This window comes from Rhinatrema bivittatum, chromosome 2, assembly GCF_901001135.1.
Source record: "Rhinatrema bivittatum chromosome 2, aRhiBiv1.1, whole genome shotgun sequence".
Classification (NCBI taxonomy): domain Eukaryota; kingdom Metazoa; phylum Chordata; class Amphibia; order Gymnophiona; family Rhinatrematidae; genus Rhinatrema; species Rhinatrema bivittatum.
The window spans coordinates 460,226,071-460,253,924 of NC_042616.1; the positions used below are offsets into that span (position 1 = coordinate 460,226,071).

The 27,854-nt window shown below is 41.9% G+C and overlaps 1 protein-coding gene across 2 annotated transcripts; it reads right to left on the reverse strand.

Moving 5' to 3' along the window:
- On the reverse strand, positions 1–27,854 carry CHADL (chondroadherin like). 2 transcript variants are annotated; one of them, XM_029590462.1, is made up of 5 exons: positions 27,225–27,854; positions 17,459–17,615; positions 5,374–7,038; positions 4,435–4,601; positions 1–1,447 (listed from the first exon to the last, which is right to left on the reverse strand). In XM_029590462.1, the coding sequence occupies exons 2-5, from the start codon at positions 17,612–17,614 to the stop codon at positions 1,219–1,221; spliced, it is 2,217 nt and encodes a 738-aa protein (XP_029446322.1). In that variant the 5' UTR covers position 17,615; positions 27,225–27,854; the 3' UTR covers positions 1–1,218. The 2 variants fall into 2 exon arrangements, with proteins under 2 accessions (XP_029446322.1, XP_029446323.1); XM_029590463.1 differs by lacking the exons at positions 17,459–17,615; positions 27,225–27,854 and adding an exon at positions 16,851–16,988.

Below are 27,854 nucleotides of genomic sequence, written 5' to 3' on the forward strand. Positions count from 1 at the left end.
CGTTTAAGACAACTTTAATGTTCATTCATACAGATACAAACAGTATGCATTGTTTTTCCAATATAAAATTTTTGACAAGGACATCGAATGGTATAGACCACTTGAGAAGAAAGACAATTGGTATGATGCTTTAACGGGACTGTCCTGTAAATGGCGGGTATGTATGTTTGATCAGTACACATAGAGATGGGACACACCAAGCAAGATCTGCAGGCTCGACGTCCAGGAGACTGTATTGACATGTTAAAGGCTCACGTGATTATTTGTTGAGAGAAATCTGATGGTACCAAAAGATTGCTTAAAAAAATCTATTTTCTCATGATTTAAGTGCCTCCTTTCAACCTTTTTATTCTCTGTCTCTTTTGTTGGATTGTAGATTACCATGAGATAGGGTCAGTCTTTCTTTATTGTGAGCCTATATGAGATGGCTGTCTCCATCTGCTGCTTGATGAGCATAACCCATGTCTTTGGACTGGTTTAGCTGGATTCAAGGAAAGGAAACTGTCAGGTAAGTATAAATTTCTCCATATAATACAAAGGTTAATAGTATGATGTCCAATTATATGTTCTTATAGGATTTTTCTGGGAGGGATGATGGTAGGGGTCCTCATGATTGTTGAGTTTATCAAAATCTCAGTAGGCATGAGGCTGAAAATTTGCCTAGGGTGCCCATAGTGGTCTCTTAATTCTTTTCCCCTTGGTAACATGCCTGACGCAATGATTTGTAGCCATTTCAAAACTTGTTTTTTTATTGCTGTGCAGAGGAACTATGGAAATCAATAAAAAGGATCTTTGGCCTGAAAACAAGTCTTTGCATCAGGCATTTTAGCAAGAGGAAAAAAAGCCCTGTGGTTCACCAAAGAAATACGCGAAAAAGTAGTGACAGTACATATAAAAAGGACAGTTTTATGCACGGTATTGCTACTTGCCAGGTGAATTTTTTTTTTTTTTTTTAATATTTCGTGTGTGATAGAAGCAGTTTTTGGGTTTTGTTTTTTTAAAGATATTTGCCATGAAACAGCAGGGGCTCACTCAAAGAAATGAGCATTTCAATCATTAATCTGTCAAAAATTGTTCAGGAAGCGTGTACAAAGGGTTTAAGTGCTCCTGTAATATATCTTCCAAAGAAACAGAAGGGGCACGTGTAAAAGGTTAGCCTGCTCCTGGAACACTGTAGGAGTGCCGAGTGTCCCTTGGAGAAGGTGGGCAGGTGCCGTTTCACTCTCTGGATTTGTTTCTCCTCCTGCTGGAGTTGTGGGAGTTTTCTTGTGATCTCTTCCTCTTAGTGGGCTTCTCTTTGCTCTTTCTGTTTTGCTGTGTGGGCTTTGGTTTCTCCATCTTCCACCTTGGACAAGTCTTGAACGAGATGCTCTTCACCTTCCGGCCATGCATGTTTGCAGGCAGCCCACAAGTGGCACCGACCTTCAGGTTCAGTTTGTCAATCCACCTGGCAGGCAAGAGAAGAGATTACATCCAGTTAACAACCTCTGAGATAATATAACAGGTGCCATAGCCAAAAGTTTGCAAGTACTAGCCTTGGCTCTTGCTTCATTGCCTATTGCACATGAAGACAAGGTCTGGGTAACAATGAGGACAGGCTCACCCTCCCACACTGTAAATATTTTGTGTATTTTTATTTTGCATTCTAGGTATTTAAAGGTTTGTTTACATTGTTGCCTCTGAATTCATAGGATTTATGTACACATAATGAATATCCTTTGGCCTAGGAGTTTCTACAAGTTTGACTGCTTGATATGGACCTCAGCTTCAGTAATGGCTTTGCTTTCTGGCCTGATAATGTAGCTATTTGTTTTTAATATATATATTTTTTTATTTATTTTGCCTCAAAACAGGCTGCTTGCTGAAACATGGGAAAAGATTTTGGATTTTTTTTTAGATTTCATTTTCTTATCTTGTTCTTTGTAGGATAGCTGTTGCATGTATTTTTATTTTTTTTTTACATTGGAAATTGTAATACCCACTAAGGAGAAGAATGCCTCAGCATTTAATATAAAATACTTTTTTTTCATGGTCTGGAAAAGTGGGAAGGCTGGAGCAGAAGCAACCCCAGGCCATTACTGTGGCTCCTATGAATGGTTTGTAGGGAAGGAGATGACAGGGGTGAATGTCAGGTGCAGTGCAAGGAGGGGGATGAATGTTTGGGGAAGAGGTGGTGTCAAAGGAAGTAAATGTTTAGGAGCTCAGAAGGGAGTTGATTGGAGGCTGGGATCAGACTAAAAATATGTCACATACCTGAGATCCCAGCACACACCAGTACTCCTGCAAACAGCACTGATGGGCTGCTCCGCTTGTCACTGCCCCTCCAGAGCTGCAGTCTCCTCACTGGTGCAAGCTGCCGGGACAGACACGCTAAGATGGTAACTTTTAAACATGGCGCGTGGCTGCACTTTGGCTTGCGCTCGTGGATGCGACCATTTTATAACATACACGCGTATATGCGTGCATAGTGGAAAATAGGCGGAGCGTGTGCAATTTTAAGTGGGCGCGCCCATGTCCGTGCAAATCCCGCTTCCACTGCGTAAATGAGGGACGTTAAAAGGGGCATGTGTCCCCCATGCCATGGCCAGTTTCATCAGTTTGTTCCCAGTTTCCCAGGCAAGGGATAGGACTTCCCAACCTCTCTAGTTTAATAGTCTCTCTTTCCTCCGTTAGCCCCGACTCTTAAAACCCCGCTGACTAGCCTAGATTTTTTTTATTTTATTACTTACATGCCATCCATAGAAGTTATAAAGTTACGTGGCAGGGGACCCCAGGGTACATAATAATTTACGCGCACATCTTAGTCTCCCTCCGACACGCCCACACCTATGAGCTGCTCCTTTTTAAAAACGTTTGACTTGTGCATGTAGTGGGAGATGTGCACATACAGAGGTGGCTTATAAAATGTGCTTGACAAGGGTGGCTTAGAAAATCCGCTCGATGCTTGCCGGCCCAATTTGTGCGCGTATCTCCCGGCTTTGTCACTCGTGGGGCTTTTAAAATTCACCTATAATAGAGCAAACGCTAAGCTTCCCTTCAGCCATCCCTGGCAGTTATTGACTAACTACTACTACTACTTGAGTGTTCTCTACTACCTGATCAATTCCTGACTAAATAAACAATGCATTATGTATCTTCTTTAATACTATCATTTGTTACTTAATCTATCAAATAAAATTATGCATCCTTTGCTTAAATTATACATAACTTCAGAAGCTATTTTTTAATCTGTAATTAAAGCATAATACTTCATACTCTAACTTAACAGATAGACTATTCACTAGTACTCCAGAGTTAGATTAAAAGAACCTTATACAGAAATTAATAAAATTAAATAAAAAAAAAATCCAATCGATTACTGAATCTACCTGTCTGAATTTCTTGTATAATAAAAACAATTCAGCGATTATAAGCCATGGGACCTTTAATTCCAAAGAAGACCATGTTACTTAATGTCTCACCTCCAGGTGGCACCTTTTCCAGTACAGCACCCCCTTATACTACAGTATGGTGGTAGTTTGGTTTTCCTGACATAACTTATGTTTGTTGGTTAATGAATATTAGCCTTTCTTCTCATGACTCTGTTTTATTGTTTTGCACTAGTTGTTTTGCAATCAGTTGCTCTTTCATGATTTATTAGATTTATATTCCGCTATCTCTCACTACTGGTGTCTGATGTGGAGTACAACAGAACATGATCTCATAAAACAATTAAAACATCATCATAACATTAATAACACATTCATGTAAAACAATAATGTCTGTCTGCACATTATATTTAACTCTCAAAGGAGTGGTCAATTTTAACACCATACCTAATCAACAAAAGCTTCCAAAATTTCCTTATATCAGTTATTTTTTCCTTAATACTCCTAGGAGATTGTTCTGCAGGCTAAGTCCTAATACAGAAAACAACCTGTTCCGGGTACTCATTAATTGGAGCTCACTGATCAGGGGAATGGTCACTAGGCCTTGCTCACTTGATTGCAACTCTCTCTGGCTCATATGGGACTAACAAACTCCTTAAATAACTTGATCCGGTTTGTAAATGGGCTTTAAACACTAACATGATGCATTTAAATTTCGCTCTCTGGACAGTGTATTATTGCTATCATTAAATATTTTTGCATGTGTTACTTGTAACCCGCTGAGATTTGTGGATCAGCAGAATATAAATTGTTTAAGTAAATAAAATAGTTCACTGTTGGCTAATTCTGAAGAGCCATCTGGGACTGCGTGCTGGGACACTGGATTAGTGCTATCTCAAATGGAATAGTACGCTGTGTTAAAATTTGTCACTGTCATTATTTCCCAAAGCACCTGTCTCCTGCTGTGGACTGGTCTCAATCCTGCTCACTCTTCAGTTTTTGAAATCTCACAGAATCACATTCCAGGCTGATCGGGCAGCACGGTCGGAAGTGACTGAAGCCTTACCTGCGGAGTGGAAGCAGCTGGCAGTCGCACATAAAGGGGTTATCACCCAAGTTGATGACTTCCAGTTTGGTGAAGTTGTTCATACTGGGCAGGTTTTGCAGTTTGTTATTCTCCAGATACAGACTTTTAATCCATGGCCCAATCCCGGCAAAGGCACCACTGGCAATCTAAATAAATGGGGGAGAGAAGGGAGGATAAAAAAAAAAAGAGAAATGACAGCAAGAACATTCAGAATTAGGCAAACATCACTAATGCTCTCAGCCCTGTTGTGTTTCTTTTTTTCCATTTCAAATCAAACTGTTAGGTACCCTAGAAAACGGTGTCATACAAATACTGTAAATTAATATTTTTAGGACACTCATGATGTCATAGATATATGGTGGAGCAACTGTGCCAGATTTCTGATGCTAGTGATTCACATAAGCCAGAAGTGGGCTCAAAAGGTGACTCCTAGACCTTCGGTGGGAGACAAAAATAGGAAGCAGGACTAGAAAGATCTTATTGCTGTAAAAAGGGGTGGCTCCATCATAGCCTTTTCTCAACTGCTGAAGCCAAGTGAGAGACGAGATCTAGTGTTCTCCCTTCTGGTGAAGCACCACCATTGTCAGAATGTCATGTCAGAACCTGGGCACTCAGAGGCCTATGAGAGCTGGGTAGGTAGAAACAAGTGGGATCCCAAGAAGAAAAGAAAAAAATTTTAAACTTGGTTTTCTACCATATGAGCAGAACGTGAATATACCTACTTCCCTTGGATGTGGTGCTGCTGGGGTTACAGTACTTTAACACCACCCTGAGCAAAAGGGCAGGAACATGAACTAGGAATCTCCTGGTTCACAATTAATCAAAATTAACCAGTGGGCCATTGGGCTGACAAATTAATCTTTGCACTGAAGGACCCTGCTAATAATGCAAATTACAGCCCGGTGCTCTAGGATTTACCTTTTCCAGACCCAGGTTATTGAGGTACAGATGCTGCAGGGAACCTGCCAGTGGCAGGAAGGCTCCATTTCCAATAGATTTGATAGGGTTCTTTGACAGCTTTAGTTCCTCAAGGACGGGCAGTTTTGCTAAAGCACTTGTGGGCACTTCAGACAAACTGTTCTCATCAAGATGGAGTTTCTCCAGCTCCTCAGTAGTACGCAGTACCATGGGAGATACATCACTGATGTTGTTTCCTGTCAAATAGAGCCAGCGGAGCTTCTCTGCTCCAGCCAAGTTATCATCAGAAAGGAAGTTGATGGAGTTATACTGCAAGTGGAGAGCAAAAAGGTTGGGTAAAAGCTTAAGGGCTCCCTTGGGAATCTTTGTGAACTGATTGTGATCCAGGTAGAGGTAGGCAAGCTGGGGTATACCCTCAAATGCAGCAGCATTGATGGTGGAAAGCTTGTTGTTGGACAGGTAGAGATAAATCATCTTCTTCAAGCCAAGGAAGGCTCCTGGCTGAAGCTCATAAATGTGGCAGTTCTGCAGATGGAGGGAGATCAGGTTCTTCATGTCAAAGAAGGCATTCTTGGATATGGTGTGAAACTCATTCTGGCGTAAATCCAGAAGACGGGTGTTGGCAGGGAAGCCTTTGGGGATTTTGCGATGGCCTTTGTTCTCACAAGTGGCGTGTAACAGATCAGGCCTGCAAACACAGTCTTGAGGACAAGATATAAATTCATCATTTGGCTTTGTGGGGACAGGTGCCTGCTGCTCTTCCACTTCTGAGATATTGCTATCACACTTCAGATCTATGGCTCTTAATGACTGAAGATGCTCACCTCGAAATGGAATTGGACTGGAACAGATGCCATCAGCTTGGATTCTGGACTTGTCTACCCACTCCTTAAAAGGACGCATATAGCAATTGCACTGGATTGGATTGCCAATCAAGTTGACCTTCTTCATTTGTTCTAATCCAGCCAATGGCTGAATCACTCTCAATTGGTTATTCTGAAAGTCAATGAAGGACAAACCGGGGCTCTTTTCAAAAGCCTTGTGGGAAACATCTTGAAGAGCCATATCATTTAAGAAAAGATGCTTTAAAGAATCCATTTGGACTGCTTCTTCACCAAGAAATGTCATAGGATTCCAACCTAGATCCAACCGAGTAACACCAGACAACTTGGAGAGGGCTTCAGTTGGCAAGTACTGGAGCTCATTATGATCAAGGCTCAGCCTTTTGAGTGTTGGCAGGCCAACAAAAGCCTGGTCTGCCACAATGTTTAATGTATTATTGGATAGACTAATCAATTTGATTTTCTGTAGGCCTTGAAAGATTATGTCAGGAAGGTATACCAGGAAATTATCACCCAAATTCAGCAAATTGAGGAACCCCAGCTGACTGAAGGCTCCAAGCTTGATTTCTTCTAGGCGATTTTTCTCCAGAATGAGCTGCTGAAGAAAGGACAATCCATCAAAAGACTCCTGGTAGATGAATGCAATATTATTGGAGCCCAAGTTGAGGTAAACCAGACGTCCCAGTCCCCTGAATGCACCTTCCTCGATGCGTTCAATCTTGCATTTCTGCATGTTCAGATGGGTGAGATAAGGGATGGGAAGGAAGGCACCCCCTGGAATGATCTTGATGATATTGCCACGGATATCCAATTTATTGGTAAGCTGTTAAGACATAAATGCATATTTATTTTTCATCTATTTTTCTCTATGTAATAAAAACAGCATCCAGTCTTACAGCTTTCTATCCTTGCCATTTCCCTTTCAGATCTCTAGACCTGGTCTCTATCAGGGATAAATTCCCCCATTTCCCAATAAGATTTAGTCTGAGCAGAATGAAAGATAAAGATGGCATGCATTGACCTCAGTCTGCACAAACAAGTTAATCCTTGGGGCTCTCTTTATACAGCAGAGTCATACCAGTCTCTATCTTGATTTCTCTCCTGCCACTGCCCGAAGGATGGGCTCTCAATGCCTCAGTATTACCAGCCTTGATTTAGGGGCATCATAGCCATGCAATAAATATCAGGAAGTACATGGGGTAGAAGGGGGAAGATGATAGTTTGGAGGGAGTAGGAAATGTACAAGGCAGGAATTAAGGAAAGAAAAATCTGGGGAGCAAGGACAATGGGAAAGGAACAGGTAATTGAAACTGTGCGAAAGAGAAGATGAAAACAGAAAAACCATAGAATGAGACAAATAATGGACAGAGACAAGAGAGAGGGGTAAAGAGAGAGAACAATGGGAAAGAAAGAAGAAGTAAAAGGGCACCACCTTTTACTCTTAGGACAGGGACAAAAGAGCTTTAAAGCAAATGTAATAAATTGACTGGCTGTAGTCAGGTGTCTTGGGGGGAGATTTTCCAACAGCTTGCCTAGTAGTAAACTATGCAGGCAGTTTTAATGCGTGCACATTATGCAGATTTTCAATGAGAAACTACCCACCTTATTTCTTGTTGAAAATCAGAGAGCACAAAGCACATGCACTAAAAAAGCGTGCATATTCTTTTGCACCTGCTCTTTGTGCAGGTGGAAGAGGCCGGGCACCTCTGCACATATGATTCTGGAAATCAGCTTCCCTTGACCTAAATGCTGGCAGGCACACCTCTTTTTAACATGGCTGGAGATGCACGTGCTTGGAAGCCTGTACGGACTTTTGTAGCTGCATTTCAGGAGGGCAGTTTTAGGCTATTTTACAATGGTAAATGCTTTTGAAAATTACCCCTCCCCAAGTCGATCTGTTAACTTTTGATTTAATTCTGGAATGGTTAAAATAATTTAGCTAAACCCCAGTTGTTGAATTCGAACACCTGTGACTTTGTTTATTTGATGTTCAGTCAGGTTTAATGAACTCACTTTGAAAGCAGAAGTTGATAAGAAACTATTGGGCCGATATTCTCTTAAATTAGGTCCCTAAGCTAGACACCTATTTTCCTTTTTTTTTTTTTTTTTTCAAATTGTGATTTTTATTGATGCATAATGTTAAACACCAAAAACTTTACAAGCATTCAAATGTCAAAGTAAAGCAAGCATAGTACAAAGGTTTCCAATAAACAAGATTATAACTTTACCAGATATTCTTGAGGTGTGCATCATTATCAATTCTTCCCTTTTCTCCCTCCCCACTCTTAACCCACTCCCTTCCCTCCCCTCGTACCATCCCATTCAAAGTCAGTACATATAAGAAGGCACACACTTTGGTGACTGTATTGATCGCTCAACCTGGCAAGATGCAAAAAGTATAACATAAAATTTAGACTCAATAACATATTATGTTGCAACACTGCTGTTAAAGTATAGTGGGCCTAACGCTGGTTTTTGATCTTCAATCCAAGACATCCAAATATTATAGTACTTTAAGGTTTTATTTTTTATGGCAGTCAATTTGGCTAATAGCCAAATCTTATTTAACCTCTGTTTCACCTCATCAATCGTGTGGGCTTTCTCAGACCTCCAGCTGTAACCATGCAAGGGCACAATGTGTTGCCATCTTCAATTGCTATAACAGAGAATTCTCTGAATCGGGCCTATAAAGTGGAAAACTTAATAGCGCTTGTTCCAGTTCGGGATCTACCATCTGCCCCATTAAGTTGGAGGCCAGTTTAAATATACTTTTCCACAGGTCACCAACCCTTGTGCATTGCCACCACATGTGTATGTAAGTTCCAATGCTCCCACACCCTTTCCAATAAACTGTTTGAATATGATGGTACAAACCTAGCAATCTTTTCTGGGGTGATATACCATCTCATCATGGTCTTCTAATTATTTTCTTGTACTAGAACTGAGATAGAGTATTTTTTAACATTTAAATAGATTGAATCCCATGTCTCCTCTGAGTTCTTTCCCCAAATCTTGTTCCCATGCCTTTACATAGGAGGTTTTCTAAGCTAGGCACCTATTTTCAACCTAACTTAGGGCCCAGGGTCAGTAACTTTCAAACAGGCGTGTGGGCGCACATACACATACGTATGTCGGTGCATACCCAGGGACGCGGCCATTTTATAACTTGCGTGCACATATGTGGCATGTTATAACCTGGCCATGCGCACATGTGCATGCAATTTTAAGTGTGCGTGCTCCTAGCCATGTAAATTTGGTTTCTACCGCGTAAGTCAGGGTATTTTATAACTGGCACTTATCCATGCCATTGCCATTTTCACCATAGAGACTAAGATTTTTATGCATATTCCACACTGAGCTCCTCCCTTTAACATATCCAACCTATTCTTCTCTCACTAACAAGGGTACAAAGTGTGTTAGTCTTACCGCCAAGATTTTTGCAAGGAGCTTCACAACAAAGTTCAACAGAAATATTGGTCTGTAAGAAGTAGGAAGAAGTCTGTCCTTCGGTTTTGGTATTACAGTTAAAGTATCCTTGTTGGTAGATAGGGGAAAAAGCGCCTTCTGAATCAACTGCATAAACATATTTCCCATAGGAACACATAATTTAAGCGACAAGAGCTTATAAAATTCAGCAGAAAACCCGTCTGGGCCTGGTGTCTTATATAACTGAATATTCTGGATTCCCTTTTGCATTTCCTGCAACTGAATAGGGGCATTAAGCACTGCCAGCTGCTCAAGAGTCAGCTTGGGCAAGTCGGCCTTCCAAAGATGTGCCTGAACTTCTTCCTTCATACCAGCATCTACTGTGTAAAGAGACTGGTAGAATTCTTAAAATATATCACATCTTTTCCCCAAAATTAACAATTACACCAGAGCTTGAAACATTGCGGATAGAAATTTGGGGCCTGTCTAATTTTTAGTGATATTAGCCAGTAGCGTACTGTTTTATTATCATATTGATAAAATTTATATTTATAATAAAGCAAGCTCTTTTTCGCTGTTTGGTGTAATTTATTTATTTATTTATTTATTTAGAATTTTTATATACCGAAATTCTTGTTGGGAAACAAATCAGTCCGGTTTACAGGTAACAACAATAATGCTGCGGGACGGGAAACAGTGCCCCTGGCTTTACAAGAAACATATTAAACAAGGCTTTACATAACATAATGAATAGTAACGATTCAAGGAAACTTCATAAGGTAACTTCTCTGGGTTAGGGACAAACTGGATGGTTTTAGATAAAGATGAACTAAGTCTGGTTAAATTTTTAACTTGGTTAGATTTCCCTGAAGTGTACACAATAAATACAATATAAAAATAAAGTAAAAATTGGAATTGAAATTAACTACTTAAATGAGGTAAAAATACAATAACATGTAACAGATAAATAAAGAAGCGAAGGCAGATTGTGTAACGAAGTCTTTTGGGTGGTGAAATCTGGAAACACAAGTGATCCAGCTATTTAGGGTGAATTGGGTCACTGATAGTTTTGTTTTATTAGTAGGATGTGTCTTTATGCCTTTCTATCCCTCTGCAATTGATGTTCTAATGCCAATATTTCTTTCAACATAGCTCTACGTCTCCCAGTCACATAGGAGATGATCTTGCCTTTTAAAACCACCTTAGCAGTTTCCCAATACAGGACCGGTGCATTTTGATGGAGTAGTATTACTACTGGAGAAAAGCTCCCACTTTTTATGGAGGAAATCCCTAAATCCTTGGTCATTGTATAAATATGTGGGAAATCTCCAAAGTTTTACAATACCTTCAGGGCAGAAACCTTCCAGATCACACCATACCTGAGCACAATCAGAAAGTGCTAGCAGACCAATCTATACTGAGAGCACATTAGAAAATATTTCTTTCTGAATCAAAAAATAATGCAAGATTGAGAATTATGTGCTCTGGAAATGTGAGTGTACCCTCTTTCCAACGGATGCAATTCCTGCCAACCGTCCACTAAATCCAAAGTTTGACAGAGGTAAGAGATTCCCCCTGGGTCTAGAATTACAAGATCCAGCCATTCCAGTTGATCCATTTCCCAATCAGCACTACCACCCCTGCTTTATTTAGATCCAGATTGAGAGGAGAAAACTCTCCCCACCTGCCTTCACAACTCTTGTGCTCCGTTTTGTCTAGATTTATTTCCTGAAAAAGGGCAATTTGTACTTTAAAACTCTGCATTGCTTATAGAATTTTGAAACTTTTAACAACTGAGCCAAACCCAGAAACATTCAATGGGATAACTCTAACCTCTTTGTTAACCATAGCTGTCAGCCAATGAGAGGAATGAATGGAAGCTTTGTAGTGGCCCAGAGCCCCCAGCCTAGGTTCCAGTCAATCTTGCCCCCACCTTAGGTAAGAAAACCAAACAACCGCATACATTCCCTACATATTCCATTGGTGACTCTCCCGCCTAGCGCCTCTCTATACTGCCCCTCCCGAGCTTCCTTTCCACTTTACGTTCCAACCCCCCTCCCCCACTTATATCCTTCCCTATCACCACCCTCAACAGCCCAGCCTAGGACTTAAGTTCACAACTGCTGTGTGGGAGCCCACTCCCTTTAAAAATAAATAAATAAATAAATAAATAAAAATGCTGGTTTATTAGTTGAAGCAATGTTTTGTTTCCAAAGAATGGTTATAGCTCCTGTTATGGAAATCCACATGAAGTTATCTGCCGGGCCTTGAATAAGAGCTGAGTTTACTAAAAGCCATATCATAAAAGTCAAATGAAAAAAACAGAAAAAAGTCCACTGCGATAAACCAAAGAGACATCCAGCGTTTTTTGATGAGTCTGGTTAGCCCTAAGGTATATTTGTTTAATTCCTGAACTTAATAAAGTCATAAGATGAGTTAACCTTTGGTTTCCACTAACCGCTGAACTATACTGACTCAAATTCAAATCTCCCGGTGTTTGCTTTTACTCTTCTCTAGTAGCCATGAGGGTATGCAAAAACGCTTCAGCTTCAGCTGGAGACTCAAATATGTTCACCAGCTTATTGTGGATTACTCTTAATTTAGCCAGGAATTGGAGAGTAAAGTAAATCTGGCACTCTGCCAGCTGAGCACATAACAGCAGAAAACACTTTATGCTTCATAGCGACTGCAGCCAAACAGCCTCCAAAGATTAAGATGGGCTGACCTTCATACTTTGTCTCTGCTTGCCCGACATCTATGGAGGAGTTCCTCCTTATGCCCAAAATTTAGGATCTTAATAATTACTGGACAGGGCCAGCTCCGATTAGGATCTCTCGGCCCTGTTCAGTGCGCTCGCTCAATATAAAAAGGGCCATGTGCTTCTCAGAGGTCTAGAGCTTGCTTTAACCAGGCCTTTAAGGTCCCCATTAAGCCATGATATGCGACTGCTTCTGGCAATCCTATCAATCTTAAATTGCTCCTATGGGACCGTTTTTCCAGGTCCTCTTTCTTCGATTTTCTTTTTTTTTTTTTTTTTTATTGATTTCAAGGTATAAATACTTTGTTTTCCAATGCCTGCACTCTGGTGTCAACTCTTGTTAGATGAGCATCCACTTCATTCAGCTGCTTGACTGTGTCTGTGAGCAGAGAATGCATTTCATCGAATTTAGCATCTAAGTTAGTGGAGCATGCCGCTATCACCACCGCTGCAATTTCATTAACACCACCATCTGCGGGGCCTGACAAGGCTGTATTGCGCAGTGCGTCGGCCATCTTACCCTCCCCGTCATGCTGTTTGTTCTTCTCCTTTCTCATTATTTTCATCACGATTCCTGAACCAAAAAGGATAATAAAGTTACCTGGTGAGCAAAGGCTGAGTTTTTGTGGTATAATAATCCGTTCACAGGCAAAAACTCAGCAAAAAAATTAAAAAAAAAAAAATATAGAAAAAGAGGGAGCGGGGTCCTGGAGCAAGAGAGGATTACATCCACCTCCTCACATCACTGCACGAAACCCTTTGTGCTCGTTTTAAAATTAGCCTGTATCAGGTAGATTTTAAAAGGACTGCACATGCTCCCATAAACGCGGACGTTTTAAAATACTCTTCACATGCATCTGCAGCCTTTACAGGACTCCGCCTAACACTCCATTTTTGCACCATTGTAAGGGGGCACTTTGATTCGGGGTGAGTTTTCGGAAGGTGGGTTGGGGTTTGGGGGGTGATGTTACAGAAACATTCAGAGGTATTCATTGTAAAATTGACATCATTAAATAATTTTAGACCTTATAAGCTAGTGGTTCTTGACCTTTTTTCTATCAGGTCACATCTGAGAGATGATGCTCACATGCATGAAACACTGAACACATGACCATCATGGGACTAAATACAGGCATATGTTCTGCATCCCCAGGAATCCCCCACTTCTAACAATGGGTGCAGAGCAGATCTAAGACATTTCTCTGTACAACTCACCATACAAAAAGATATTCTGGTTCTGGTGTCATCTCAATAACAGCATTATAAACTTCCTCTATTACGAGGTACATTGTAAAATAATACAAACAAACTCCACTCTGTCCATGTCTATCCAACCTGCCATACCTCAGCAGCACTAACTCCAAGAAATGAAACAGCAATAGCCATGAAAAGGCAGCAGTTCACCACCAGTGCAATATCATATTGAGAAAATACAATACATAAGGCTGATACAAACCTCTAGTAAAGTATCTCATCTGAGTCACATACATGCAGAACACAGACAGACCTACCTTCAGCTAATATAGAATAAAAGACCACAAATTACAAATGTAGAAACAAAACCTGGAATGGAAACCCCAAACACCTTCTGCATGCAGTGCAAAGCTGGAGACTAGAAACCAAAATATATTTCTCATTCAACTCTTTCTGACCTTCCCTCTCCCCTTCCCTACCCAGAATACCTCTGACTACCTCTTTCCTATCCCTTCCTGATCAGCACCCCCCACCCCCCACTCCCCTCTCCCCCAATCCAGCCACACCATACCTCCATCTCTCTATGTCCATCTCTCTTCCCTGCCCAGCAGCTCCAACCCCTCCCTCCTCCACTTCTCCCTACCCAGCAACCCCAACCTCCTTTCCCCCACCCCTGACTCCCTATCTTCCTATTCCTTCCTGCCCAGTACATTTCCCCCTCCTTCTGGCTCCCAGCCAGCAGAAAAGCCTTCAGTCCAATGCACAGTCTCCCACCCTCTTTATCAGCAGCAGATGAGGGCAAGAAGCACTGAGGGGAGAGGAAGATGAGGCAGGAGCAGCGGATCTACAGAGCACGCACATTTCTCCCTTATGCTCCTGCTTTCACATCAGGCCCCATGGGGTGAAGAAAGCATCAGCAGCCTCACTGCCAGGCCAGGCAGAGGAAGATAAAGTTAGTGTCCTGCCGGAAAGCCAACAGTCGGCTAGCAGCACATGATTTAGAGGGAGATATCTTCAAAGGATACTAATGAAGCCTTAGAGTTAGGTCATCCCAACAGAGAGGTTCCACTAATAATAAAAGTAGTCCATGTACCTTTAAATAAAGAATCACCTGAGCTAAAAGATTTCAATTTATCGCTGTCAATTGAAAAGCAGAATGTTAATACAAACAAAAAACACACTTTGAAAATGTTTAAATGCTAATGCCAGAAGTATAAGAAGTAAGATGGGGGAGAGTAAATAGCAGTGAATGATGACATAGACTTAACTGGCATTTCAGAGATGTGGTGGAAGGAGGATAACCAATGGGACAGTGCTATACCGGGGTAAAAATTATATTGCAATGATAGACAGGAGCAACTTGGTGATGGGGTGGCACCTTGTCTGGGATGGCACAGAGTCCAACAGGATAAAAATCCAGCAAGAGACTAAATGCACAATTTAATCATTATGGGTAGAAATCCCTTGTGTGTTGGGGAAACATATAGCAAAATAGGAGTATACTACCATCCACCTGGTCAAGATGGTGAGACGGACAGTGAAATGCTAAGAGAAATTAGGGAAGCTAACCAAATTTGTAGTGCGGTAATAATGGGAGATTTCAATTACCACAATAATCAATAGAGTCGTCAAGGTTACCAAAGCAAATATATATCTCAATCAAAAAATGGGAACACAAAAATCAATTTTTAAATAGCCTTAATGAAGGTGTCAGCAAGCCTGTCATCGTATTTCTATCGAAACCAACCGGTCTTCTCAATCATTCACCTTCAATAGCACTTTATTCTATATGCTTTTTTTGGATTTTTTTTCTTGTAGGATTTTTTTTTTTAATTGTTTTGCCACATTCCAGAAATTGCCTCCCATGAAATACAGGAGGAATTCTTACAGAGTCTGGAATTGATAGCTATTGATGCTATCTACCCCTTGGGATCCTGCCAGGTATTTTTGATCTGGCTTGATTATTGATGGACCCTTGGTCTGACCCAGTATGGCAAGCCTTATATTCTTATGTTCTAAGTTGGAGTTCCCACAAGCAATGATGAAAAAGGGAGTTAGTTGTGGAAGAACTGGTGTATACTGAGCCCTATGGAGTGTCCCTGGAAAGGAAGAGAGCCCTTTCTGGTGACATTTTCAGAAGTGAGACCTAGAGCATCTGTCTACCAGAACAAGGGAAGGATTCTCATGAGTCATCTGTGACTGTGAGTACTGTAAGCAAGAACTAGAGAGACCCTGTAAACTTTCTGTGATTAACAGAGAGAACTATAAGATTTGGGTTCTGGAAGATAAGTATGGAGGAATATTGAACTAGGTACTTCTGTATTGAGATTTTCTACTATTTTTTTTGTTGTGGATTCTTTTTGCTGTGTTTCTTGCTGGTTATTTTACAAGTAAAATTTCTTCCGTTTGAAGCACCAACTACTGTGTAGACAGTTTTATTTTTTGTTTCTTTTTTTTTTAGGTAACCTCTGCCCAGTTTGGCCTTGCAGAAGTCCTTGGGACCCTGAGACTTTATTTTCCCACTCTATGTGAGTCTTCCTGTGCTCTCTTGGGCTAGGAATGTGACCCCTAGTGAAGGGGGAGTACAATTCTATTGTTCTCTGATCATGTTAATGTTACACTGATATTAATTAGGAAAGCAGTGCACTAGGTTATGATTGGTTCTACAGAACTTCCTCCAAGACAAAGCTAGATAATAATTTTCCAGAAAGCTTCAGTCTTAACTGGAACATGCAGATCAGACCTATAGTGAAGACCCTGACACAGCTCTGCACGCTATCTTGTGGATAGACTGCTACTGAAACTTCTCCAGACGTTGGTCAGTTAAAGTAAAACTTAATGAGATATCATTAGTTGTTTAATCACTTTTCCTTTTCCTTGCTTGTTGTCTGCAAATGCCACCCTTTCCAGTTCACTGTACCTCCTGTTTAGTTTGTTAGCCTTGTCTGTGGCTGATCAGAGACCTGCAGAAGGGGAGACACTGAGTGATCCCAACATTTTTTGTGTTTAGCCTTCAGGTGTCACAGTGTCCCTGGAAACCAGTAAGAGAGAGTTTATGGGAAGCTGTATTTGCACAGTGGCAAGCAGAAATCCAGTTGATGAGCTGGAGGTAGCTATTGTAGTGGCACAAGTGTAGGCAAGGCCTGTACAGTACTTAGCAGGGACCTCTAAGTGAGCAAAGAGTTAATCCTGAGTGTTTGTTAAGGGACGAGCTAAGACATGACATGACAAAATAATGGTAGCTTATTAAATAGTACCTTTTTCCAGATGGGTCTTGATTGACAATAGTGGCTTCCATAATTCAGTAGAAACTAAAGCCACTGCATTCTGCGTATACAGGATAGGCACACTAATTTGAACTTCTGATTTTGCCATTTCTCTTCATTTTGACTTGAGTGTAATTGTTAGAGTGCTTTGTGATGTCGCTAAATGCTATAAAGACAAATATCGGTAGGCTAGGGAAAAACGAGTTAGGGATTTACACTGATCAGGAAGCGATTTTTTTTTTTTTTTACCATGCTGAAAAATTGGCTACAAATGTAACTGTGATCACAATTGTCTGATTAGATTGACCAGCCCTTCAATGTATTCCAATTCCAGATCAGCACTTAGAGTAAAAGAAACAAACTAAAAAAAAAAAAAAGAAACCCCATACTTAAATGTTTCCTGGGGATGTATTTGATGGTATAAAATAATTAAATACTGCTTTGCAAATATAACCCAGTTTTCCTGTTGTTACAATCTGTTATCCCGCTTTCCTTAGTTGCAATTCCAGGCAATAGCCATCCTCTGGACACTAAATCCAGTGCTTTGCCATTCCCCCGCTCCGCCCCCCCCCCCCCCCTTCACTTCTCATTGGACTCACCTGTGGGATGGTGACTGGGACCTGGGTGAGATTTTTGTTCATGCAGGTGACAGAGCGCTTGATGTTGTCACAGATGCAGAATCGGGGACAGGGCTCGGCGTGCCCTGTCCCTGCCAGAGTGAGAGAGAGCAGGACCAGGCTCACAAACATCAGCATACTGTGAAAGAGGAAACCAGACTGTGAGTTAGAGAGCAGACATGAGGGAGTCACAGAGCAAGCCATGCTCTCATCGATACTGTAGTAGGTCCCTTCACTTTCACATTGTTAAGAGAGCTTTTGTTTCATTTTGTATTTATTTATTTTTTTTTTACTACTATGCCAAAAATATTACTAAAAAAAAAAAAATGGTAGGATTATGGTCTGATGACATGGAAAAAAACATGTATGAGCACAGAGGGAGGAGGAGGATGGGGAAAAGTAAGAGAGAGAGAGAACAAAAAGAGAATCTGAAACACCCTCCTCCATATTTGAAAAATGCTTACAAGATAACACTGATACTTTATTACTGAGCTCTTAGACTGACTCTGAGCTCAATGCACAACTCTACCAAATCACCTCCACCAAATAAAATACAATTACCCTGCGGTGCTGGTGGTGTGAGGAAGCTGGGAATGGAAACTCACTGCACAGAGGCCACAGGCGTGCCTGCTGCTGAGTGCATGGAGCTGGAAGAAAGTTTGCTGAGAAATGGTGAAAGTACCTTGAAAGAAGCGAACCAAAGACAAGAAATTGTGTTTGTAAATGGAGAAGACACAAAAGGAGAAAGCCAGCGACAAGAAATTGCGCCTGGAACTAAAGCAAACACCTTGAAAGAGACAAAAGCTGCAAGTCAAAGAAGAGGAACTGTCCTGGTAACCAGAAAAAAATATCCAGAAGGCTGTGGAAGGACAAAACCCAGGACACTAACGTAGCAGACCCTTTTGGTCTGGCCACTAAATGCCACTATCCCTGCCTTAATAACACACTTAGAAATGGAGCCATCCATACCCTTCAGTCTCTCCCACCTGGAGGCTCGGATTGGATGACTCAGTGCTATTTAGCACAGCCATTTCAAGACTCGAGGGGTTCAGTTAGAGAGAGCAGCTGCAGAGCAAACGTGTATTTTTTCCACACTCCGATAGGGTCTCCCGGCCTTGCCCAAAGGAGTTTTCTTTTAGAAGAGATACTTCACCGTGCACTCCCTGCCAGAGGGACCTTCTTACAGTTCACAGTGAGATAGACGGTTAAGCCTGATACGCTTTAGGGGCAAAGGGGCTCTCTTCAGGGGACCAAAAACCTGTGAGCCTACTCTACTCCCTAGGTAGGCAAACACCAGTGATGGATCCTGCTGCGAGAGAGAGTGAGGGCAGAGAAGCCGTCCAGATTAAGATTTCATGTATTTTTGGGATTTAAGAATAGTGGGAAGGTATTCTGGACCCCCTTTTCCCACTGGGATTGCAGTGCAGAGAGAGAGCTTGGTCCCCTGGTTTTTCCACAAGAGAAATTACCCAAAGTAACAGCTAAGGAATGAAGAACAAGAGAAGGAGATCCCATCCGGATTTCCACCCAAGGAATCAGGACAGGCTGGGTGTCCACGGGGAAGAAGATCTCTAGAGGGGGGGATTTTTGTAGTTAAAAGGGAACCCTGTCACTAGGATTCCACGGGACGGCCGCTGGGAGAGTTATGCACATTTAATATCACCAAGGGCTCTACCCAGAGGTCTGTAATAAGGACACCTCCTCACTCACAGTCAGATGTACACTCATCATTTTTGGACAAATGGACTTTATTTAGCTTAAAGAATCAATAAACTTTATTTTAACACCCAGACCTGGTCCTGTCTGAGTTCTTACAGCCCCTCACCCCTTGGGAAGCACCTAAGGTGCAGCATGCACACTGGCGACCTTCTTTCATCATCTGGGCCCCAAGCGACAGCTTCCCCCCCATAAAAAGAATCCCCCCCCCCCCCCCCCGCCCAGGGATTAAGAGTCAGCGTGGGAGTGAATAGCTAATCGGAGCAGCCCCAGAAGATATAAATGAGTTGTGTGCCCCTAGGAATACCTCTCCTAAAAATGGGGTTACACTAAACGGCAAGTAAACCTTTATTTTCTGAACTGTTTATGCAACAGAATCAGTATAGAAAACTGCAAAACAGAGTAAGATATGTGGTGAGATTCCACTAAATGGGAGTCACTGCTGGCCCTCCTGACAGAGAATATGTTGGGAAAGTTTTTTGTTTTTTTTTCAACAAATACAAGTAGGATAATCCTTACTTCTAGAAAACAAAAATGACATATCATAATAAGGAAAAGGAAATAGTCAAGAAAGGAAATCCAATTCAGATATAACATTTTCCAAATAGGTAATACAATGGAGTAAGGGGGGCGAACATAAGGGAGATATAGGTAATCTCATACAAGATTTCTTGTATGGGAAAGTTTTAAAGAAAAGCTTAAACGTTTTCCCCTAAGCATATAAAGGCCTTAATTCATACCTCCAGTTTGCTTTCAGTATGATACTGCATCTTGAGCTGGGAATCACCTAATTGCCGTTTGTAACCAGTATGAAAAAGTGAAGAATTTCATTACAAATATCCTTTCACAGAACAGAGTGAGAACAGTGAATGTGCTCTTTAAAACTGAGGATATTGAGGCCTGTGAGATGAGTACCTGAAAGCAAAGAGTGCACTGATCAAGTGAAATGCAACTTGTGTGGGGCGGAGGGCCATGTCTATGTGCATTGTCCTTAGCCATATCACAGTTGCCCCCCACACTGAATACCCCCCAGGAGGAAGCCCCCAGTGAGAGGCAAGAAACTCAAATGGGACCTAGCCAGAGCAGGAATCCACTGCAAGCCAGCTCTGCCAAATGGAGCAGGAGGCTGCTCAGTGTCAGCCTGTACAAGAAGCTGCTGTGAACCATCCTTCACATCAGCCAGAACAGGTAACAAAAGCTACAGTGCCTGATGCATCTGAGCAGGATATGAATATCCTGGAACTGGATAGAGACAACTCAGAAGGGGCAAATGGCAGCAGAAACCCTCCAGGGCACTGATGCAGGTGAAAGAGGAGACTCTAGTGATACTCCCAATTCCTTATGACAGCCTGACAGGATCAGAATCTCTACTCTTTATAAGTGCAAAGAAATGGAAGAGGAAGGCTGGCAAAACCTTGAAAGAAAAAAAAAGGAAACAGAGATCAATAAAGCCCCTTTGACACTTGAAAGTCGTATTCCCACCTCTAATCGAGTTGAATCACTACTAATTGGAAACACCCCTCTGAGCAGGGAACAGTACAACCTCCTGAGGACAGTATTGGGGGGCACAGCCCTTGATAATAGTCACCCCCTGAACCTGAGAGCAGGAATATGGACATTCCTTCTGTGGCCTTCAAGAAGCACTCATCCTTACCACAGGATGAAGCTGTAGGCAAAAAGAGGAATGTGAAGAAGAAATAAAATATCTCTTAAGAAATGTGTCAACATCAGAACCAGGGAAGTCACCCCTCCCCCCTTACTATTGCCACATGATATGTGAAAAATATAAAGACAACTAAGTCATGAGATGTGAATAACTGCCTAAAGAAAGAGAGAGATGGGATATATGCTTCCTGCGAGAGACCATACTACAGCTTGAAAGAGATCTCCATTGCTAGTTGGAAAGGGAGAGAGTCTCTCAATGTGATTTGTTGGTCAGGATGCATATAGCGGGGTGACAATTCTGTGCTGAAGCTGTTTATGGGGAGTTGCCTCCTGATGGATGCTGACATGGAGGGAATGAACCTGCACTCGATCAATGTCTACAGTCCCCAAACCAAAGGAGATAGGAAAGAACTGTTCCAGTTAGTGAAGCCATTCCTTGGGGCCGATGCAATAATGTTCGTGGAAAGCGGGCGCTGACCTTTCAGCGCCCACTTTCTTAACGCACGCATGGTGCCCACAAGGGGGGGGGGGGCACCATGCTACATGTAAATTAGGGGGTCGCACTAGGAAGGAGGCGCTAGGGTCGCTTGCGTGACCCTAGCGCCTTTGCTAATGCGACCCGCCGCGCCTGCCAGTTATGAAGACAGACGCCGGTAAACTCGGCCTCAGTTTTTATAACCTGCCTGTCTGTGTAGGGCTTCTAGATTATTGGAAGAACACCACAAAAAATATCTCAGCCACAGATAGACTCCTTATTAATCAGTGTTTTTATGCTGCTAGGCATACAATTGTGTTGATGTGGAAGGGTGCACCCAATATATCTCAGCATTCTCGAAAGAATGAGATTGGATCAAAATGGCGTCCTAGCAAAGACACAATGTGCTAGAAGCTCTTACCTTTTCCTAGTTTCAATTTTTCCTCATGGCGCATACCAAAAGGAAGGTGAAAACTCGGGAGGTGTCCCCAGCTACCTCCTCTTCTGACCCTTCTCAGCTAAAGATTGTTGTGTTCCTAGCCCCTGCTGGTTACCTCCACCGGTTGCTAGTTCATTGGTTGGAGGAGCCAAGGAGCATGTGGCCCTCTTTCTGGACGCTGATGTCACTCTGAGTCCTGGCTCGGTGATCACTCCATCTCTTCCACAGCAGGTAACAGCGGGACTAGCATTGCGGCCATGTGGGCAGCTTCAGAGTCCTGGATCAGCGACCTCTGGGGAGGCTTTTCTCACCTGTATGAGTCCTTTGGCTGAGGACGTGTCGGCTGGATCTGCAGTATTTCCAGGAGTGCTTGGAGACTCCAGGCTTCCTGCAGAGACAGCAGCAATCTTGTGGATTCAGGCCTCGATGCTGCTGTGGGGAGCAGAGGAATTTGGAGGCTTTCCATTCCCTCCCACCAGACAACGTTTGAGGAATCCTATTATTCTTCTACAATGGATAAGCTTGCTATGATGACCTTAGACTGTTTGGTCAGCTTTGATGACTTTAGAGAAATCCATTTCCTCCTTGGTTGGTGTCACTTCTGATATTTATAATCGATTTCAAGGTACTGAAGTGTTGCTTGCCCAACATGGAGAAAAGATAGCTGATATGGGCAATCAAATTTCTGCTTGCCAAAATGTTCAGGCGAATTTAATTAAATTTGAATTAATACATTCTAGGAAGCTAGAAAACATTGAGCATTCCCTTCGCTATCTAACCCTTAGAGTTTTAAATTTCCCATTGAGTGACCTGCTCTCTCCTTTGGACACTTTCAAGAAATATATTTCTGAAGTCCTTGCGATTCCATCTGACCTCATGCCTACTATCGCTAAGCTTTATTTTCTGAAGAATTCAAAAGTGGATTCTAATGTCTCTACCCACCAGCCAAGTTTGAATTTAACAGAGTTCTTAGAATCTTCTGCTGATCCATTGATTTCTAATCATGGAACGTTGATAGTTTCCTTTGTTTTTCCCAAGGAACGAGATCTTGTTTTGGAAATGTTCTTTCGCCACAGAACATCTTTATTTTTTGGCCAGCGTGTGTAGGTGTTTCCAGATATGCATGCTAAGCAAGAAAGAAGGAAAACATTTCTTATGATGCGTCAAGTGGTTATATCCCTTGAAGCCAATTTCATTCTTTGTTATCCTTGCAAATGTCTCTTTACTCACTTAAATTCTAACATTGTATCTTTTGATCCTGTGCAGCTGAGATCATATCTGGATGCCCATCCTGCCTCTAATTGATATCTTTTTGATCAGCTTTTTTTTTTTTTTTTATTTATGCCTATTTAGTTTCTGCATGTTTCCTTTGTCTTATTCCTTTGTCTGCATCCTCCCCCCCCCCCCCCCCCCCCGATTTTCCTTTTAATTAAATTGAGACTTTGGATTTGTATAATGTTTGATAAAGCCTATATATTCCTTTGTTTCCTCTTTGTGTATTCCGAGTCTCAATGATTTTTCTGTCACAAGTGTATTCTTGTGTTATTTTTTGAAAGGAATAAATAAATACTAAAAAAAAAAAAAAAAGAGTGAGATCGCAATTGAGAAAATCACTTATTCTTTAAGGGAAAAACTGGATAAATATAATCAGATTTGGAAAAAGTTCTGGGATTACTTGCAAAAATAGTGCTGTGGTCAATGCAGTGGTCTAGGGCAGGCGGTTATGTTAATTTGAGGGGTGGTTGAATGTCTCCTGTATGTCTGGATGGGTTTGGAGATGGTCACTATATACATTTACATACTATATCTTCGGGTGCTGGATTTTGTAACATATGAAACATGTTAACCTTACTATCGGGCCGATACAGAAAAACGCGCGGGAGAGCCGGCGAGCGCCCAGGCCACTCTCCTGGGCGCGCGATTTAGGAAGGAACAATATGCAAATTAGGGCCCGCGGTAAAAGGAGGCGCTAGGGACACCAGCGCGTCCCTAGAGCCTCCTTTTTGACAGAAGCGGCGGCGTTTGACAGCCGACTCTTAATTTTACTGGCGTCGGTTGTTGAATCCATTGAAAGCCACGGGTTCGGAAAACGGACGCTGGCAAAATTGAGCGTCCATCTTCCAATCCGCGGGCAGATTTTTTTATTTTTGGGGCCGCCGACTTAATATTGCTTAAAACTGCTTTTCTGTACACTTTCCAGGTGCTGGCCGAAATTAACGCCTGCCTTTGGCAGGCGTTCATTTCTGAAAGTAAAATGTGCGGCTTGGTTGCAGGCGCTATTAGTTTCAGGGGGTTTGGCTGCGCGTTTTCGAGGCGCTCTTACCCCTTACTGTATAAGGGGTAAAAATAGCACGTCTAAAACGCACGGCCAAACGGGGGCTAACGGTGCGCTCGGCCTATATGTAATTCTATGTGCAGCCTCCTGTATGTTGTATGGCAGACAGGCAGCCCTTTTTACCAGAGGGAGGGTCATGTTATTTCCCCAAGACGTTCACCTCCTTAGCTGTAGGGAAAAGTGAAGGCTGGGATCAGCAGGGGCCGGTGATGGCCGGTAACCAGACACCCGCAGCCTGAGCCCCCGCTCTCGGCCGCTTCCTGCTCGCACTAGGTGGGTGTTTCTTATCCTTCAGACACAGAAAACCACACTGCCTGCATTTTCAGCCTGCAAGGCCGGGGGCGGAGGCTAAAAAGTGAATGGGCTGCCTGTCTGCCAGCCTTGGATCTGAGCATGAAAGCTACACATCTAACTATTGAATTGCTCTGGAATTTACACCTGCTTTTCCGAATGTCACAAATACAGATCTCGGTTTCTGTTGTTTCAGGAAGGGGAATAAGGTGGGGGGATGTGTGTTCTCATATGCATGGAGCACGCCGGACCCAGGAAAAATATTAATGAATGCCCTTTCCTTGCACACAGCTGCTTTACGTGTCAGCATGTTCTTACATAGTTACACAGTGGCTTTAGGTTGGAAGAAGACAACAGGTCCACTGAGTCTAGCCTTCATCTGACTATTTTGGTAGCCCTTTGATGGGCTGCCTCTACTCAGTCTATAACTTTTTGGCCTCCAGCACTGAACACAGTATTCCAGATGACTCATCTCACCAGTTACTTGTACAGAAGCATTACCACCTCCTTTCTTCTGCTGGCTATGCCTCTCCCTAAGCACCCTAGCATCCCTCTGACTCTGGCCACTGCCTTGTCACATTGTTTTGCTATCTTGATATCATTAGAGATGATCACCCTGTGATCTCTCTTCTCTCTGATACACATCAGAACCCCACTGAAACCTCCCACGCCTCCATCATTTGCTGCTCTTGTTGATTTCTACACTCCAAATGCATGACTCCACGTGTTTTTTTTAAATTAAATCTTAATTGGCCAATTCTTGACCACTTTTCAGGCTCTCTCAATTTGTTCTTTACTACTTCTACTTCTTCATCTGGAGAGTTCACCCTATCACAGATCTTAGTAGCATCTGCAAAACAAAAAAACCTCCCAAACTTTTCCTACCAGCCTCTCTGCAATATCGCTTTTATAAAAATATTGAACAGAATCAGGCCCTCCTGATAAACCAGCCTTTCATCAGCATGCTCTCCATTCATCACTACTCTGTTTCTAGCACTCTTCCAGATTCTAATTCTCTTTACCATTTTATAATATAATATGATATAATAAATACAATATAATATAACATGTTTGTATTTATTTAAACTCACTGTAATTCTGCTGTTTCTTCACTGGCCTGATGAAGGGATGATAAATGTGTAAAGCTTGATACAGATGTATTGTTAGTCCAGTATAAAGGTCTCCTCTATAACTTGTTTGTCAGTACTAATTTCCACATCGCCAAATGGACTAACATGACAACCACAATTCTTTGCTCTAGACTATCTTTCCAATTTTAGCTCAGGGTGGTTTATAACTTCAGGTACAATAGACAAAAATCTCTGCCCCAAAGCTTACAATCTTAGGACCCACAATCAGGCTGCTCAGCTTAATATCACTCTTGAGGAGAACATTGGTGCAGTGATATATCTCAACTATGAATTCTTTCTTTTATTTTTAATAGTTTGAACTTAAATTGTAATTTCTGATCTTATTTTATTCTTTTGAATTGTACTTAATTTATTTGATGTTATTTGTATCTTTGTGAACCATTGTGATGGTATTTCCAAACGACGGTATAAAAAAATCAATAAATAAATACTTTTGAGTTTCTTACTGTTTGTGGAATAGCATCAAAAGCCTTCCTGAAATCTCAGAGGTCCTTATCCAGCAGGCCAGTGAAGAGGTAAGGGTACAGATATTCAGTGCAGCATGCATGGGTAAGCATTCCACTGACTATGCCCGGTTAAAGTTTATCTGGTTACTTCTAGGACAGTGATGTCCCTGATCAGGCTAAGTTTGTTCAGGTAGCACTGAACCTGGATACATTTTAGCACCCTTCCCCCCCCCTCCCCCGCCTCTCTTCATCCAGCTACATTTTGTTCAGGTAATGAGTTACCCAGAAGAAATGTGGCTGGGAGTGGGGGTGGGGTTGGATGAATTATCAGTTCACCGTTTTTTTGTCCGGATAACTTGAGCTACCCAGACAAAGCCTTTGAATATGGATCTCTAAGTAAACCACATCCGTTGCTTGCCCTGAGCTGATTCTTTGAACATGCATTCAAAGAAATTGATCGGATTTGTTTGACATGACTTCCCTCTGGTAAAAACCCTGCTCCCTTGGATCCTGTAATCTGCCGGATTACAGATACTTCATTCACTATTATTCCCTTTCATAGCGACTCCCTTAGTTTCTCCGCCACTGAAGTCAGACTGACTGACCTTACAATCCCACCTCTACACTTCATGGCCATACCATGCGCTGACCTTCCAATCCACATTTACAGCCAAAAAGCACGAATGATGAGGAAACATATCTACATAAACCTCCCCATAATAAACTTTTTTTTCATTCTCAGAGGATAGCACGGCTCAATATCACTAGCACTGTTTGTTACTCATGTTACACTATGGCCTTATATTTATTATCTCTGCTGTGCTTTGTACCCGGCAAAGGGAAATACCTTTCCTCTTGCACCGCCAAGCTACATGTAAACCGATGTGATGTGTAAATCGAAAACCGGTATATAAAAACAAACAAATATTTATTTAGTCATTTTTTTTTACCGAAGTATAGCAGAGTGCCTTCACCCCGGTTTACAGAGAAAAAAACAACTTCATACATGAAACATGTTATAACGCAAGTACAACTAAGTGACAGTTAACATCTCAGCAAAGGCAGAGTATAACATATTAGCGGATAACAATTTACAAATCAGTTTAGATGATTCTTAGTAAGGAAGGTTTGGGATTCAAGATAAAGACTAAGGTTATTCAGATTAGACTGTGAATGATTGTCTAAACAACCATGTTTTGAGTTCAAATAAATAAATATAACTAAACTCACCTTTGGGGTTTTGCTGGTACTGGGGCTGTGGCACTTTTACTTCACAGATGGGCAAAAATATAATAATAAAAAAACAAACAAACAGTGAATTAACCTAAATAAAACAATCTGAACAGATGCTGCCTTCTTCTATAGCAGGCGGAACGGCAGGGCAGCACGGAGCTGTATGCTCTGCAGACCTGAATTTCACAGGTCGGTTAGAGAAATTCCAGCTGCCTCCTCTCCAGGGACACAAACCTCACTGAGCCTTTTTTAAATCATTCATTTCTCTTTTTTCCCCATTTGCTTCTTTTTTTTCTTCCCTGTTGCGCGGTAAGTAAGCCAGGATAGTGCTGAAATTATTCCACCAAGCCCATGTGAAAAAGCTTCCCAGTTGCAAAAACTGAGCTTGTAAGTCTTGACAGACAGAGTTGAGGGGAAGGGAGTGGAGGCTTCAGTCTGAATGCATGCAGTGTCAAGTTAATATTTTTGATTGAAAGTGAGGGATGGATGGGTTATGGACGGCCCAAGATAGGAAATGGTAGAACAATTCCACAGAGAAAAAACATTAATAGAAAAATAGGAAAGGGATTGTACAGATCTGCTTGGTACAGCCAGGCTCAGTTCCCTGAAGACTTGTGCACAGCATCC